This window comes from Leptidea sinapis, chromosome 2, assembly GCF_905404315.1.
Source record: "Leptidea sinapis chromosome 2, ilLepSina1.1, whole genome shotgun sequence".
Taxonomy (NCBI): domain Eukaryota; kingdom Metazoa; phylum Arthropoda; class Insecta; order Lepidoptera; family Pieridae; genus Leptidea; species Leptidea sinapis.
The window spans coordinates 15585314-15602275 of NC_066266.1; the positions used below are offsets into that span (position 1 = coordinate 15585314).

General features: G+C 44.3%; 1 protein-coding gene across 1 annotated transcript in view; it reads right to left on the minus strand.

Annotated features, from left to right (window-relative positions):
• LOC126973150 (C2 domain-containing protein 5) overlaps positions 1 to 16962 on the minus strand; it is a gene marked incomplete at its 3' end in the record, with an annotated part of 38279 nt that overhangs the window by 8270 nt on the left and 13047 nt on the right. Inside the window, exon 7 of the mRNA XM_050820305.1 lies at positions 14096 to 14245. Within this exon, the coding sequence (XP_050676262.1) occupies positions 14096 to 14245 (150 nt within the window). The remainder of the gene's footprint in view (positions 1 to 14095; positions 14246 to 16962) is intronic.

Here is a 16962-nt window from a genome sequence, read left to right on the forward strand (position 1 = left end):
AACGGATACTCATCAGAATGGAACCTCGTGCCCTCTGGGGTCCCTCAAGGATCCTTGTTGGCTCCATTGCTGTTTAATATATTCATTAATGATATCGCTGCTTGTTTTCAACATTCCAAATTCCTACTATACGCAGATGATATGAAAATATTTAAACAAATTCGTGACGTTGATGACTGTCTTTTATTACAACAAGACATGCACAGGAACAAACATAAACTTGTTATGCCTACTACTCGGTTGGGTCGAGTTAGTAAGTCTTTTGTTGGGCGATGTATATGCTTCTACAATATGATCCCAGAAAATGTACAAAACAAATGTGTTACGAAATTTAAAACAATTGTTAAAAAACGTTTGTGTGGGAAAGGTTATTATAGCATAAACGATTTTCTTAATGACACCACGGACTGGGAATGAAGCGAACACCCTCAGGCTCTTTAATTATAAATGTTTATTGTACGATATAACATTGTAATCCATATTTTATATTAAAAAAAAAGCCCGCTGAGTTTCTTGCGCCCGTTCTTCTCAGGTCTCTTTTGAATGGGTGGTAGTTTTTGACGTTCAATAAGTGATTTTAAATCCTGTTTTGAATAAAAATATTTGAATTTGAAATTTGAATTTGAAAAATACTGTAGCATCAACAAACTAGACCTGAACGTTCCAAAATGTTACGCTATAACATATATTTTTTTTTTTATGGAATAGGAGGACAAACGAGCGTACGGGTCACCTGGTGTTAAGTGATCACCGCCGCCCACACTCTCCTGCAACACCAAAGGAATCACAAGAGCGTTGCCGGCCTTTAAGGAAGGTGTACGCGCTTTTCTTGAAGGTACCCATGTCGTATCGTCCCGGAAACACCGCACAAGGAAGCTCATTCCACAGCCGTGGTACGAGGAAGAAAGCTCCTTGAAAACCGCACTGTGGAGGACCGCCACACATCCAGATGGTGGGGATGATATCGTAACTTGTGGCGTGTCGTGCGAAAGTGAAATTCGGCGGCAGGAATCAGGTTGAACAGCTCTTCGGAACACTCCCCGTGATAAATGCGGTAGAAGACACACAATGAAGCGACGTCTCTACGCAACGCCAAGTGATCCAGCCGTTCACAGAGTACTGGGTCCCCGACAATTCGAGCTGCTCTGCGTTGCACGCGGTCAAATGGATCGAGCTGATACTGGGGTGCGCCAGACCAGAGATGACAGCAATACTCCATGTGAGGCCGGACCTGCGCTTTGTAGAGCGCTAGAATGTGGGCCGGCTTGAAGTATTGCCGTGCTCTATTTATGACGCCCAGTTTCTTTGAAGCCAGTTTGGCTTTGCCCTCCAGATGGCCACGGAATTGGCAATTGCTCGAGATTTCGAGACCCAGTATTCCGATACTAGGCGAGGCTTTAAGGGAAGTGTTCTCGAAGAGCGGTGATACGGCAAATGGGGTTTTTTTAGTGGTAAACGCGCAAACTTGAGTCTTCTGGGGGTTAAATTGGACAAGGTTCAACTTACCCCATTCCGCGACCTTCTCGAGAGAGGACTCGATAGAAGACACAAGTTTCACCCGGCACTGGTCAACGTTTTCCCGAGAGAGACCTGCATGGCACGTGTATACGGCATCACCAGTGCTGTCGTCTGCATAGCAATGCATGTTGGCGGTGTCCAACATATCATTGATATGCAGAAGAAACAGCGTGGGAGATAGCACACAGCCTTGGGGTACTCCAGCGTTCACGGGCTTGGCATTCGAGCAATAACCGTCGATAACGACCTGTATGCTGCGCCCAGTGAGGAAGCTGGAGGTCCACTTGCATAAGCTCTCGGGAAGCCCAAATGATGGAAGTTTTGCGAGGAGCGCCTTGTGCCATACACGATCAAAGGCCTTCGCTATATCCAGACCAACTGCCAGGCCTTCCCCCTTGCTTTCAATAGCCGCCGCCCATCTGTGTGTTAGGTATACCAGAAGATCGCCAGTCGACCGACCATGGCGAAAGCCGTACTGCCGGTCGTTGATCAACTGGTGACCCTCAAGGTATACCAAGAGCTGGCGGTTAATTATGCTCTCCATAATTTTGGAGAGTAGGGAGGTAATAGCAATAGGCCTGTAGTTTGCCGGATCCGAACTGTCTCCTTTTTATTGAATCGGATGGACAAGGGTTGACTTCCATGAGTCAGGGACTACGCCTTTAGAATAAGAGTGCCGGAATAAACGCGTTAGCACCGGCGTCAACTCAGGGGCACACGTTCTAAGCACGATTGGAGAAATGCCATCCGGCCCGCTCGACTTCCTAACGTCCAACGAAAACAGAGCTCGCCATACAGTTTTCTGTCGGAACTGTACTTCAGGCATGGAGCTCTGACACCGCGGGATAGTCGGCGGTGTTTTTCCGTTGTCGTCAAGAGTCGAGTTGGAGAAAAAAAGAGTGCACAGGAGATCGGCTTTCTCTTTTGCTGTATGGGCCAGGGTGTCATTCCTCATGTGCAACGGCGGCATGGACGGCTGGTTGAAGTTACCAAGAGCAGCTTTCGACAACGACCAGAACTTGCGTGTTCCGGTCGGGTAACTGGAAAGCTGCTCGCCAATTTTGACGACGTGCTTCGATTTCGCACGGGCGATTTGCCGCTTAAAAAATTTGGAGGCACGGTTATATTTCCTCTTCAGAACTTTGCAGTTCGGATCCTTTGAGCCCAGCGCCGCAACCCAAGTTCGATACGCCTGTTTTTTGCAGTCAGATGCTGCTTTAACTGACGCATCGAACCAGGGCTGTGATCTGCCACCGATCGGTACTACAGAGCTTGGTATAAAAATATCCATGCCCTGCAGTAACACATCGGCTACTGCAACGGCGCAGGCACTAGGATCATCTGAAAGGAAACAAACCCTGCCCCAAGGGTAGGATGCAAAAAAGGAACGCATCCTATCCCAATCTGCTGACTTGTAGTGCCAAACGCGGCGGGTCGCTGGTGGTCTGCGACGTTGGCGTCGGATAGGCACTACACTCCTGACCAGGCAATGGTCGGACGTTCCGAGAGGGGCGTCGACAGAGACCTGGTAACCATCGGGATGTGTAGTCAGCAGAAGATCTAATAAGGACGGCATGTGGCTATCCACATCCGGGAGCCGCGTCGGCGACTCAACCAATTGGGACAGACCATACGCCAATGCAAAATTATGCACAGATCGCCCTGCGTAGTCTGTGGTACGTGATCCAAGCCATTCGGCATTGTGCCCGTTGAAATCACCCAAGACTACGATTTCAGCGGAGGGGATCTGAGCAAGCACGTCATCAAATGCCGCTTGAACGCAGCCCATGAGGTGATCCGTTTCTGCGTTACCACTATGGGACCTGTAGACACACGCATAGATGCGGACGCGGTCCTCTAAATCTACGCGGAGCCAGAGAGTAGACAGGCCCCTACCCTCAAAATTGCCGAGACGGCGACAGCAGATATCCTCCCTAACGTACACACATACCCCGGCATGAGGCATGAAATTATGCTCAATTTTGTACCCGGGGTACGTTAAATATGACGTATCGCTAGGTCGAGATATCTGCGTCTCCGTAAGGAAACACAAGGCCGGCTGCGCCGTCTCAAGGTGGTGGTGGACGGCGTTTAAGTTGGAGTGAATTCCCCGGATGTTACAAAAGTCCACATTAAGCGTGGAGCGGGGTGCCGTGGTGTTGCTGCCCTGTTTGTCCTGTGACATACGCGGTACTGTGCCCTCCCCAGAATACGAGGGGCAGCCCGAGCGCGAATGCTCGGGGAGGGATTCTCCGGCTCTACAAGAGCCGGTACCCTCCTGGGGTAATTTATTTTTTAGGACCGCTCTCATATTTTGTTGGGGGGGGGGGGAAGGACGGGGGGGAATGGCCTCCGGTCCTCGACACTAACCTATGCAAAACATAGCGGCACTAGGCCGCTACTTCACGCCGGTATTCTGTGCGAGTGTGGTAAGTAACCCGGACGAGTCTGGCCCGATTGTGCTGACGTCATAAGGCAGCAGCGTGACTCTCCCACTTTCAAAATATACCCGTAAGCCTAATTTTATTAAATATCAATATTCACTTAATGGTCCACTCAAAATTGTAATAAAGATACGTGATCTAGGCGTAATTCACGACTCTTAGCTTTCATATGATAAACACATTGAAAACATCGCTAATAGAGCCAACCAGTGTATGGGATTTATCAAGAGATCCTGTTCCCAATTCTCAAGTATCAAGGTTATAAAAACGTTGTATTGTTCATATGTTCGTAGCATACTCGAGTATTGTACACAAATTTGGAACCCTCAGTTTGATATATATATTAATAGATTAGAATCAATCCAATTCAGATTTATTAAATACCTTGAATATAAGTGCAAGACATACGACAATGATTATGAGTCAAGATGTAAGGGACATCATATATTACCACTCCACGAGAGACGTAAAATAGCTGATATTCTATTCTTAACAAAAATATCACAATGTCACATTGACGCTCCCCATCTTCTCTCGAACATAAATTTAAATATTGCCAGAATCTCTGCAAGACATCTTAAATATTTACATATACCCCATTGTGCGTCAAATTACAAACAAAACTCATTCTTCTCAAGAGCATCTGACTACATAAATAATCTTAAAGGCTTTCCTGATTTTGACCTGTTTAATGCATCCACAAATTCTATCAGATCAAAAATGACTAAAAACTGGTTTAATGTGTTTCCCTAACTTTTACTATAAACATAATTGAACGTAGTGTTTAAATTCTCTTTGAACATTATAAATGTAATACCTATGTAATTATTAACATATTTTATATAATACTTGTATAAAAAAAAGAAGATGTACCTGTATTATGCTATGTGTTATTAGAAACAATATGCGAAAACTATTAAATAGTGTAAAATGTTCACACTATTGTACAGTAATTAAGTTATTGTAACGCAGTAAGTTTTCCAAATAAAATAAAATAACATCAGTGCTGTGCGACGCATGATAGAGGAAGATAAGAGAATGAGTATCAGCAGATATAGGCAAGCCTAGGCATTGGTATGAGTCAAGTTCAAAAAATATTACACGAACATTTAGGCGTCAGGAAGCTTTGTACCAGTTAGATTCCCCATACTTTAACCGATGACCAGAAACACCTTCGCATGGACTGGTATCGCCAAATGTTAGATAAGTTGAACGGTGGTGACTCAAATGTTGTATTTGACATCGTCACAGGTGATGAAAGCTAGATATATTGCTGCGAACCCGAAACCAAACGATAATCAGCTCAGTGGGTGTGGCCCACTGCTTTACTCAGTGGTCCATCGAATGCGACGATGTGTAATGAGGAATGGTGATTACTTCTAAAAACAAGAAAAGTATTGGCAACTTTCTACATTAAGCCGTTTTTCATTTTCTAAACATTTCAGTATTACCTAGGTAGTAACAAACCTATCTTGGATGACACCGACTCCAAAAATAACAATAATCGTAACTAGAATTAGATGAATTAATTAGATTGTATAAAAATACGCAATTATTTTTATACTTTTTAGTGCATATTATATATATATTTTTTTGGAATAGTGTTTCTGAATTTTTTTTCTTAACATTTTTTAAGCTTTAATTCGAACGAAAATAAATATCTTTAGTAGTCGCTTTTAAAAATGTCACTTATCTATTAATAAAAAGAGTCAAGAAGGTTATTTGATAAAAGGTACACCCATCCCACTAAAAACAAACATACGATGAAGCAGACATAGATCCAAGAAGATAACGCAAATTTCTCGGTCTGTATGAAAACGTCTGTAAAGCTAGAAAGGTCAAGTCGGCAGAACCACTCGTTTTATATCTCAAAATTTAGTGCTCATTTAGTGCTAATTTAGTGCTGATAACAGATATTTGGTGCTGTGATAGGGGGACTAAAAATGAGAACACTGCTAAATTTTCATTAAGCTAGCAGTGTACCATTCGTGACTAGAAAGGTCAAGTCGGCAGAATCACTCGTTTTTTATCTCAAAATTTAGTGCTTATTTAGTGCTAATTTAGTGCTGATAACAGATATTTGGTGCTGTGATAGGGGCACTAAAAATGAGAACACTGCTAACTTTTCATTAAGCTAGCAGTGTACCCTCGTGACTAGAAAGGTCAAGTCGGCAGAATGTCTCGTTTTATATCTCAAAATCTAGTGCTCATTTAGTGCTAATTTAGTGCTGATAACAGATATTTGGTGCTGTGATAGGGGCACTAAAAATGAGAACACTGCTAACTTTTCATTAAGCTAGCAGTGTACCATTCGTGACTAGAAAGGTCAAGTCGGCAGAATCACTCGTTTTATATCTCAAAATTTAGTGCTCATTTAGTGCTAATTTAGTGCTGATAACAGATATTTGGTGCTGTGATAGGGGGGCTAAAAATGAGAACACTGCTAACTTTTCATTAAGCTAGCAGTGTACCATTCGTGACTAGAAAGGTCAAGTCGGCAGAATCACTCGTTTTATATCTCAAAATTTAGTGCTAATTTAGTGCTAATAACAGATATTTGGTGCTTGATAGGGGGGCTAAAAATGAGAACACTGCTAACTTTTCATTAAGCTAGCAGTGTACCATTCGTGACTAAAAAGGTCAAGTCGGCAGAATCACTCGTTTTATATCTCAAAATTTAGTGCTATTTTAGTGCTGATAACAGATATTTGGTGCTGTGATAGGGGGACTAAAACTGAGAACACTGCTAACTTTTCATTAAGCTAGCAGTGTACCATTCGTGACCGCGTTATGATACAGTTGGAGCGAGAGGCACATCAGCTAATATTTTTTTTTATGGAATAGGAGGACAAACGAGCGTACGGGTCACCTGTTGTTAAGTGATCACCGCCGCCCACAATCCCTTGCAACACCAGAGGAATCACAGGAGCGTTGCCGGCCTTTAAGGAAGGTGTACGCGCTGTTTTTGAAGGTACCCATGTCGTATCGTCCCGGAAACACCGCACAACAAAGTTCATTCCACAGCTTCGTTGTACGTGGAAAAAAGCTCCTTGAATACCGCACTGTGGAGGACCGCCACACATCCAGATGGTGAAGATGATAACCTAACTTGTGGCGTGTCGTGCGAAGGTGGAATTCGGCGGCAGGAATCAGGTTAAACAGCTCTTCGGAACACTCCCCGTGATAAATGCGGTAGAAGACACACAATGAAGCGACGTCTCTACGCAACGCCAAGTGATCCAGCCGTTCACAGAGCACTTGGTCCCCGACAATTCGAGCTGCTCTGCGTGCACGCGGTCAAATGGATCGAACTGATACTTGGGTGCACCAGGCCAGAGATGAGAGCAATACTCCATGTGTGGCCGGACCTGCGCTTTGTAGAGCGCTAGTATGTGGGCCGGCTTGAAGTATTGCCGTGCTCTATTAATGACGCCCAGTTTCTTTGAAGCCAATTTGGCTTTGCCCTCCAGATGACCACGAAATTGGCTATCGCTCGAGATTTCGAGACCCAGTATTCCGATACTAGGCGAGGCTTTAAGGGAAGTGTTCTCGAAGAGCGGTAATACGACAAATGGGGTTTTTTTAGTGGTAAACGCGCAAACTTGAGTCTTCTGGGGGTTAAATTGGACCAGGTTCAATTAGTAATTTAGTGCTCAATTAGTGCTGCCTGTACAAGCAAACAGATTTTTCAAAAAAAAAATTTTTCAGTTTTTAAGTATAGATAACTGCTGACATAACGATACGAGCAATCATAGAGCTGAAAGATGACTTTAAAATCGGTATTGCTGAAATTGAAAAGAGTTACAAATTAGTGCTCAATTAATGCTACCGGTAAACCCAGATTTGTTTTTAGAAAAATCGTTTTTTAACTGCCCGCTAAAGAAATCGAAGGTTTTCAATAATCGAAAAGTTATGGGTATTATTGTGTATTGTAAATATCGAGTTTTCATCAGATCTCAACGTTATAAGGTAACAGAAAACTACCCTGACTCCACTCGCGATGTAGCCGCTGTATGTGTGTGTTAAAAAAAAAGAGGAGTTGCACTCGGGGACTGTCGCGGTAAAGCTATTGCATAGCATTTTTTATGAACTTATGCAATTATAATTATTTATTTATTTTATTTATGCAGTATTTTTTCCTTTGTTTGATTGATTTGATATTAATTCAAGTTACACTTTTTGAGCGTGGTGACCGATAAGAAAACATTTTTTTTTCTTTTATAAAATAAATGAGAAGTTAATATTGTTCAAAATATTTTTATTATCTTACAATACATGTAGGTTATTCAGGAATATTTATCATTTAAACTATAGGTTTATGGTAACTGAAATAAGAAACATTAGTTGATGTCTAAATATCTGGAAAATACCGTGTCAATGGTGGTCCCATATTTTTTTGTGGATTCATTTCAAATTCAATATTTTCGAAAGAAAAGTTGTCAACCGCTCTGATTTTTTATCAGCGAAGTTGATGTGGAAATCGCCAGCCAAAATTAGTGGAAATTTATAACCATTTGCACCAAGTATTTTCGGCCCTCCTTCTTTATTTTTTGGATACACTAAGTGATCCAAAAAAGTGTAAAGAAACTGGTAAATTTATTTATATAGTTATATATTTTAACACAAGATGGCACTCGTTTCCCATTGAATGAACCAAAACTGTCGACTGACACATTTTCATATTATTAATATTTCAAAAACAAGAATGAAAATAAAAAGTAATAATATTGAGGTTATTTTTGATAAAATTAATTTTAAAAAAAGCAAACGGGAAGTGAGTAAAATTTAACTTGCAATATTTGATTATAGACAGACAACGGGACAGGTGAAACTAAATATAAATGCTTATCAGAATAATAAAAATTAAAAAAAAGTGATAAAAAAAATAAAGAAATTAAAAAAAATCAAGACGTACCCCGGGCTGGAACCTGGGACCTTCTGCTCAAAAAGCATATGTGATAACCGCTGTTCCACGGCAACTGTAATGACCGTGGCGAAATATCTATATACATCTAGAGGGCGGTGTTAGATTATTTTCGTTACGGAATTTCTGGATTCGGTCTCCACGCTCAAAAAGCTATGCAACAGCTTAATTTTTTTTTCAAAGCAACTACTGCTAATATAACGACGCCAGAAATCTTAAGAGTGAGAAGAAAACTATAGAACGGAAAGTAATGGAATTAAAAGACGTCACCATTTAGTGCTCAATTAATGCTACTAGTATAGCAAAGGATTTCTGAAAAATATATTTTTTTTTTCAAATCAACTACTGCTAATATAACGACGCCAGCAGTCTCGAAAGCTAGAAGAAGACTCTACAACGGAAACTAATGGAATTAAAAGACGTCACCATTTAGTGCTGAAATAGTGCTGTTGTTGTAGTAAAGGAGTTTTGAACAATATTTTTTTTTCAAAGCAATTACTGCTAGTATAACGACTCCAGCAGTTTCAAGAGCAAGAAGAAGACTCGAAAACGGAAACTAATGGAATTAAAAGACGTCACCATTTAGTGCTGAAATAGTGCTGTTGTTGTAGTAAAGGAGTTTTGAACAATATTTTTTTTTCAAAGCAATTACTGCTAGTATAACGACTCCAGCAGTTTCAAGAGCAAGAAGAAGACTCGAAAACGGAAACTAATGGAATTAAAAGACGTCACCATTTAGTGCTGAAATAGTGCTGTTGTTGTAGTAAAGGAGTTTTGAACAATATTTTTTTTTTCAAAGCAATTACTGCTAGTATAACGACTCCAGCAGTTTCAAGAGCAAGAAGAAGACTCGAAAACGGAAACTAATGGAATTAAAAGACGTCACCATTTAGTGCTCAATAAAAACAATGTATTTTTCAAAAATCTTTTGCTGTCCTGGCAGCACTAATTGAGCAGTAGTTGCTTTGAAAAAAAAAATAAAAAAAAAAATCAAAAATGTTTTGGTTTACTGGCAGCACTAATTGAGCACTAAATGGTGACGTCAATTAATTCCATTAGTTTCCGTTTTCGAGTCTTCTTCTAGCTCTCGAGACTGCTGGCGTCGTAATATTAGCAGTAGTTGATTTGATAAAAAAATAAAAAAAAAAATATTTTTTAAAAATCTTTTGTTCTACTGACAGCACTAATTGAGCACTAAATAATGACGTCATTTAAATCCATAAGTTTCCGTTTTCGAGTCTTTTTCTGGCTCTTGAGACTGCTGGAGTCTTAGTATAAAGATTGCAGTAATTGCTTTGAAAAAAATAAAAAAAATTAAATTGATACAAACTCGTTTACTACAACGACAGCACTAATTCAGCATTTAATAGTGACGTCTTTTAATTCCATTAGTTTCCGCTTTAAAGTCTCTCTCTAGCTCTCAAGGCTGCTAGCGTCGTTATACTAGCAGTAGTTGATTTGAAAAAAAAAAATATTTTTCAGAAATCCTTTGCTACACTGGTAGCACTAATTGAGCACTAAATGATGACGTCTTTTAATTCCATTAGTTTCCGTTCTATAGTTTTCTTCTCACTCTTAAGACTGCTGGTGTCGTTATATTAGCAGCAGTTGATTTGAAAAAAAAAATTTTTTTAACACACACACGCACACCTATAGCGGCTACATTGCAAAGGAAATCAAGGTAGTTTTCTGTGACCTTATAACGTTGAGATCTGATGAAAACTCGATATTTGCAATACAGAATAATACCCATAACTATTCGATTATTGAAAATCTTCGATTTTTTAGCGGGCAGTTGAAAAATGATTTTTCTAAATTTTTTTCTGGGTGTACCATTAGCATATAGGTAGCATTAATTAAGCACTAATTAGTAACTCTTATCAATTTCACCAATACCGATTTTAAAGTCATCTTTCAGCTCTATGATTGCTCGTATCGTTATGTCAGCAGTTATCTATACTTAAAAACTGAAAAATTTAATTTATGAAAAATCTGGTTGCTTGTACAGGCAGCACTAATTGAGCACTAAATTATTAGCTGATGTGCCTCTCGCTCCAACTGTATCATAACGCGGTCACGAATGGTACACTGCTAGATTAATGAAAAGTTAGCAGTGTTCTCATTTTTAGCCCCCCTATCACAGCACCAAATATCTGTTATCAGCACTAAATTAGCACTAAATGAGCACTAAATTTTGAGATAAAAAACGAGACATTCTGCCGACTTGACCTTTCTAGTCAAGATGGTACACTGCTAGCTTAATAAAAAGTTAGCAGTGTTCTCATTTTTAGTTCATCTATCACAGCACTAAATATCTGTTATCAGCACTAAATTAGCACTAAATGTTGAGATATAAAACGAGACATTCTGCCGACTTGACCTTTCTAGTCACGATGGCACACTGCTAGCTTAATGAAAAGTTAGCAGTGTTCTTATTTTTAGTTCCCCTATCACAGCACCAAATATCTGTTATCAGCACTAAATTAGCACTAAATTTTGAGATATAAAACGAGTGATTCTGCCGACTTGACCTTTCTAGCTTTACAGACGTTGTATGAAAACCAAGCGTACCCTTTTTTTTGTACCTACTGTGACGTCGTTAAAAATGCCAGTGCATTGAGCATAACGTTTAGCCACTCACCTCATCATTGACGTTTTCAATACATCAATAGTCGGTATTGCTTATTACTAAAATCGGCAATGTATTATAAATCATAATATAAAATCAAATAAAAGCGTCAAAGGAAGACCATTGCTCCTCTTTTTGACACGCGAAGTACATACACTCGCGGCATCTATTTGGATCCATGTCTGTGCGATGAAGTGTTTGGGATGTATTACAATAACTCGATACGCCGAGTCATTTAATACATCGACTTATCCGTAGAATAGAGTTCGATGGGATCATAGAACGAAATCGATTAAAATAGCTAGACGAGCTAAGGAATACGAACTATACAAATGTAGGTTTTCAGAATTTTTGTATCCTTAGTAGTTTCGAAAATATAGAATCGAATAACGTTCAATCTGACATTAGCCCCGCGTAAAAACGCACGAAGTGATCAAGCAACGGCCATGCCATGGTTATAAATAATAATTATTATGACAAAAGTGTTATCGCCTTTTACTTTAAATGCTTAATCCTAAATGTGACCGCGCTCCACCTGGGATAAACACTGAATGATTGGTGGCTGCGGGAGTGACATACAAGGCCTTTCATCAGTCACAGTCGCGAGCTTGCAAAGGACGGTCGGTACGCAATCGCGATCGACACCAGCCGCGTGCGCCACGACGGATCATATGTACAGTATATTAGTGTGAATGGTGATGCGGTCACCTCGGGCAGGTCCAGACGGATCACGGGCGGTGCCAGTGCGGCAGGCTGCAGCCGGCACAGCTTGTACGCGGCGCCGCTGAGCGCGCTCGACACCAGCCGCGTGCGCCACGACGGATCATATGTACAGTATATTAGTGTGAATGGTGATGCGGTCACCTCGGGCAGGTCCAGACGGATCACGGGCGGTGCCAGTGCGGCAGGCTGCAGCCGGCGCAGCTTGTACGCGGCGCCGCTGAGCGCGCTCGACACCAGCCGCGTGCGCCACGACGGCTCATATGTACGGTATATTAGTGTGAATGGTGATGCGGTCACCTCGGGCAGGTCCAGACGGATCACGGGCGGTGCCAGTGCGGCAGGCTGCAGCCGGCGCAGCTTGTACGCGGCGCCGCTGAGCGCGCTCGACACCAGCCGCGTGCGCCACGACGGATCATATGTACAGTATATTAGTGTGAATGGTGATGCGGTCACCTCGGGCAGGTCCAGACGGATCACGGGCGGTGCCAGTGCGGCAGGCTGCAGCCGGCACAGCTTGTACGCGGCGCCGCTGAGCGCGCTCGACACCAGCCGCGTGCGCCACGACGGATCATATGTACAGTATATTAGTGTGAATGGTGATGCGGTCACCTCGGGCAGGTCCAGACGGATCACGGGCGGTGCCAGTGCGGCAGGCTGCAGCCGGCGCAGCTTGTACGCGGCGCCGCTGAGCGCGCTCGACACCAGCCGCGTGCGCCACGACGGCTCATATGTACGGTATATTAGTGTGAATGGTGATGCGGTCACCTCGGGCAGGTCCAGACGGATCACGGGCGGTGCCAGTGCGGCAGGCTGCAGCCGGCGCAGCTTGTACGCGGCGCCGCTGAGCGCGCTCGACACCAGCCGCGTGCGCCACGACGGATCATATGTACAGTATATTAGTGTGAATGGTGATGCGGTCACCTCGGGCAGGTCCAGACGGATCACGGGCGGTGCCAGTGCGGCAGGCTGCAGCCGGCGCAGCTTGTACGCGGCGCCGCTGAGCGCGCTCGACACCAGCCGCGTGCGCCACGACGGATCATATGTACAGTATATTAGTGTGAATGGTGATGCGGTCACCTCGGGCAGGTCCAGACGGATCACGGGCGGTGCCAGTGCGGCAGGCTGCAGCCGGCACAGCTTGTACGCGGCGCCGCTGAGCGCGCTCGACACCAGCCGCGTGCGCCACGACGGATCATATGTACAGTATATTAGTGTGAATGGTGATGCGGTCACCTCGGGCAGGTCCAGACGGATCACGGGCGGTGCCAGTGCGGCAGGCTGCAGCCGGCACAGCTTGTACGCGGCGCCGCTGAGCGCGCTCGACACCAGCCGCGTGCGCCACGACGGATCATATGTACAGTATATTAGTGTGAATGGTGATGCGGTCACCTCGGGCAGGTCCAGACGGATCACGGGCGGTGCCAGTGCGGCAGGCTGCAGCCGGCGCAGCTTGTACGCGGCGCCGCTGAGCGCGCTCGACACCAGCCGCGTGCGCCACGACGGCTCATATGTACGGTATATTAGTGTGAATGGTGATGCGGTCACCTCGGGCAGGTCCAGACGGATCACGGGCGGTGCCAGTGCGGCAGGCTGCAGCCGGCGCAGCTTGTACGCGGCGCCGCTGAGCGCGCTCGACACCAGCCGCGTGCGCCACGACGGATCATATGTACAGTATATTAGTGTGAATGGTGATGCGGTCACCTCGGGCAGGTCCAGACGGATCACGGGCGGTGCCAGTGCGGCAGGCTGCAGCCGGCGCAGCTTGTACGCGGCGCCGCTGAGCGCGCTCGACACCAGCCGCGTGCGCCACGGCGGATCATATGTACAGTATATTAGTGTGAATGGTGATGCGGTCACCTCGGGCAGGTCCAGACGGATCACGGGCGGTGCCAGTGCGGCAGGCTGCAGCCGGCGCAGCTTGTACGCGGCGCCACTGAGCGCGCTCGACACCAGCCGCTCGGCGCTCAGGCCGGCCGCGCAGCCCGGCGACAGCCGCGTGCGCCACACCTGCCGCACGCCGCACAATCCGTGTGAGACACTCTCCCGAGGGACGGCCCATAGCGTGGAACTCGTGCTAACCAGCCACTTTCATAATTGTCCGTAATTTTTGTTCATACGCGATGAACCGTCACTCAGGATGCACACAAACGCGCCTTTTACTTCTTTATTCAGTATGAAAATATAATAATAATATTGACTCACTTTTATACACATTATATCGCCCCAAACCACTCATAGTCTGTAGAATGGATGCAAAACAACGATTTATTTAATATGAATTACTTAAACATACACAAATAGGTACATATAAACATTTCGGAAACAAACATATTGATTATACAAATGTTTGCACCTACTGAGATTCGAATCCGCGCTCTCTAGTTTAATAAGCAAAGCTGCCTACTAAACTAGCCATATAGGTAGCAATATAGCCCAGTGGCTATATTGACCTACAAGCGTGAAATTGTCGAATAATAAGCTCGACATAAATAAATAACAATGAGCGAAAATAAATATGTGTTCCTTAATATCGGCTTAGTAGCGGCCAGTTACAATCTACATTTTGCTCGTAAGAAGAATAGGGGAGTCCCAGGCCCAAGGGTGTCGTAAGAAGCGACTAAGGGCTTTTTAAAAGTGGGAGGGTCACGCTGCCGTCTTATGACGTCAGCACAGACAGGACATACTCGTCCGGGGTGCTCCACCAGACTATAATAGTGATCCTTAATGAAATTTTACCCCAGGAGGATTTAGGGGAGTCAGAGAATCCCTCTCTGAGCATTCTAGCTCGGGCTGCCCATCGTATTCTGGGGAGGGCACAGAACCGCGCATGTCCAAGAACAAACGAGGCAGTAACACCACGCCACAACGCTCCACGCTTAATGCGGACTTTTGTAACATTAGGAGAATCCACTCCAATTTAAACGCCGTCCACCACCACCTTGAGATGGCAATTGACGACGTGCTTGCACAGATCCCCTTCGGTGAAATTGCTGTTTTGGGTGATTTCAACGTGCACAATGCCGAATGGCTTGGGTCACCACAGATTTCACAGGGCAATCTGTCAATTTACATATACAGGGCATATTTTTATACCCAGCTCTGTAGTACCGATCGGTGGCAGAGCACAGCCCTGGTTCAATGCGTCAGTTAAAGCAGCATCTGACTGTAAACAACAAGCTTATCGAATTTAGGGTACTTAGAACGTGTGCCCCTGAGTTGACGCCGGTGCAAACGCGTTTATTCCTGCACTTTTATTCAAAAGGCGTAGTCCCTGACTCATGGAAGTCAGCCCTTGTCCATCCGATCCAAAAAAGGAGACAGTTCGGATCCGGCAAACTTCAAGCCTATTACTATTACCTCCCTACTCTCCAAAATCAAGGAGATCAAAATTAACCGCCAGCTTTAGGTATACCTAGAAGGTCAGCAGTTAATCAACGACTGACGTACATTTCGCCATGGTCGGTCGGCAGGCGATCTTCTGGTATACTGGTTAGCATGGATATAGCGAAGGCCTTTGATCGGGTATGGCACAAGGCGCTTATCTCATAACTTCCATCATTTGGGCTTCCCGAGAGCTAAGGCAAGTGGACCTCTAGCTTCCTCACTGGGCGCAGCATGCAAGTCGTTGTCAACTGTTATTACTCGAACCCGAAGCCCAGGAACGCTGGAGTGCCCCAAGGCTGTGTGCTATCTCCCACGCTGCATATCAAAGATATGCTGAACACCGCCAACTTACATTGCTATGCAGACGACAGCACTGGTGATGCCGTATACGGGCCATGCAGGTGTCTCTCGGGAAAGCGATTCCCAATGCCGTGGCTATCTGAAGGGCAAAGTCCCAATTTTGCTTTGCCCTCCAGACAGAGCACGGCAATACTTGAAGTATTTGGCCCACATTTCAGCGCTCTACAAAGCGCGGGTCCGGCCACATATGGAGTATTGCTGTCATCTCTGGTCTGGCGCACCCCAGTATCAGTTCGATCCATTTAACCACGTGCAACGCAGAGCAGCTCGAATTGTCACGGACCCAGTGCTCTGTGAACGGCTGGATCACTTGGTGTTGCATAGAGACGTCCCTTCAATGTGTGTCTTCTACCGCATTTATCACGGGGGGTGTTCCGAAGAGCACGACGCGCACGACACGCCACAAATTAGGATACCATCCCTATTATCTGGATGTGTGGCGGTCCTCTACAGTACGGTTTCCAAGTAGATTTCTGCCACGTACTACAAAGCAACCAAACTATAAAAATGAGCTTTCTTGTATGGTGTTTCCAGGACGATACGACATGGGTACATTCAAAACAAGCGGTGATTCGTCTGGTATTGCAAGAGAATGTGGGCGGCGGTGATCACTTAGCACCACGTGACCCGTACGCTCGTTTGTCCTCCTTTCCCATAAAAAAAAATCCACTGATATTTTGAAGCCTTCCTGCCACGGCTTAACTTCCTGGCTTGGGCCCGTAATCTCCCAGTATATTTTAAACGGTGAGAGAGGCGCATGAGTCTAAGATGACTATTATACAGAAATCTATATCAATGTGTGTAACAAATATTCAAAGATTACAAAAGACCGGCAATAAGTGACTGGAGAATATGCTGGCTTTCAAACAATTTGTTATTTTTAAAGTAATAATAATAAAGCACTTCTGGGAGTCATTATACGCTCTTACGTGCGGATGACGCATGGATCGTAAATTTTGGTATATCTTATTAAACTCTTA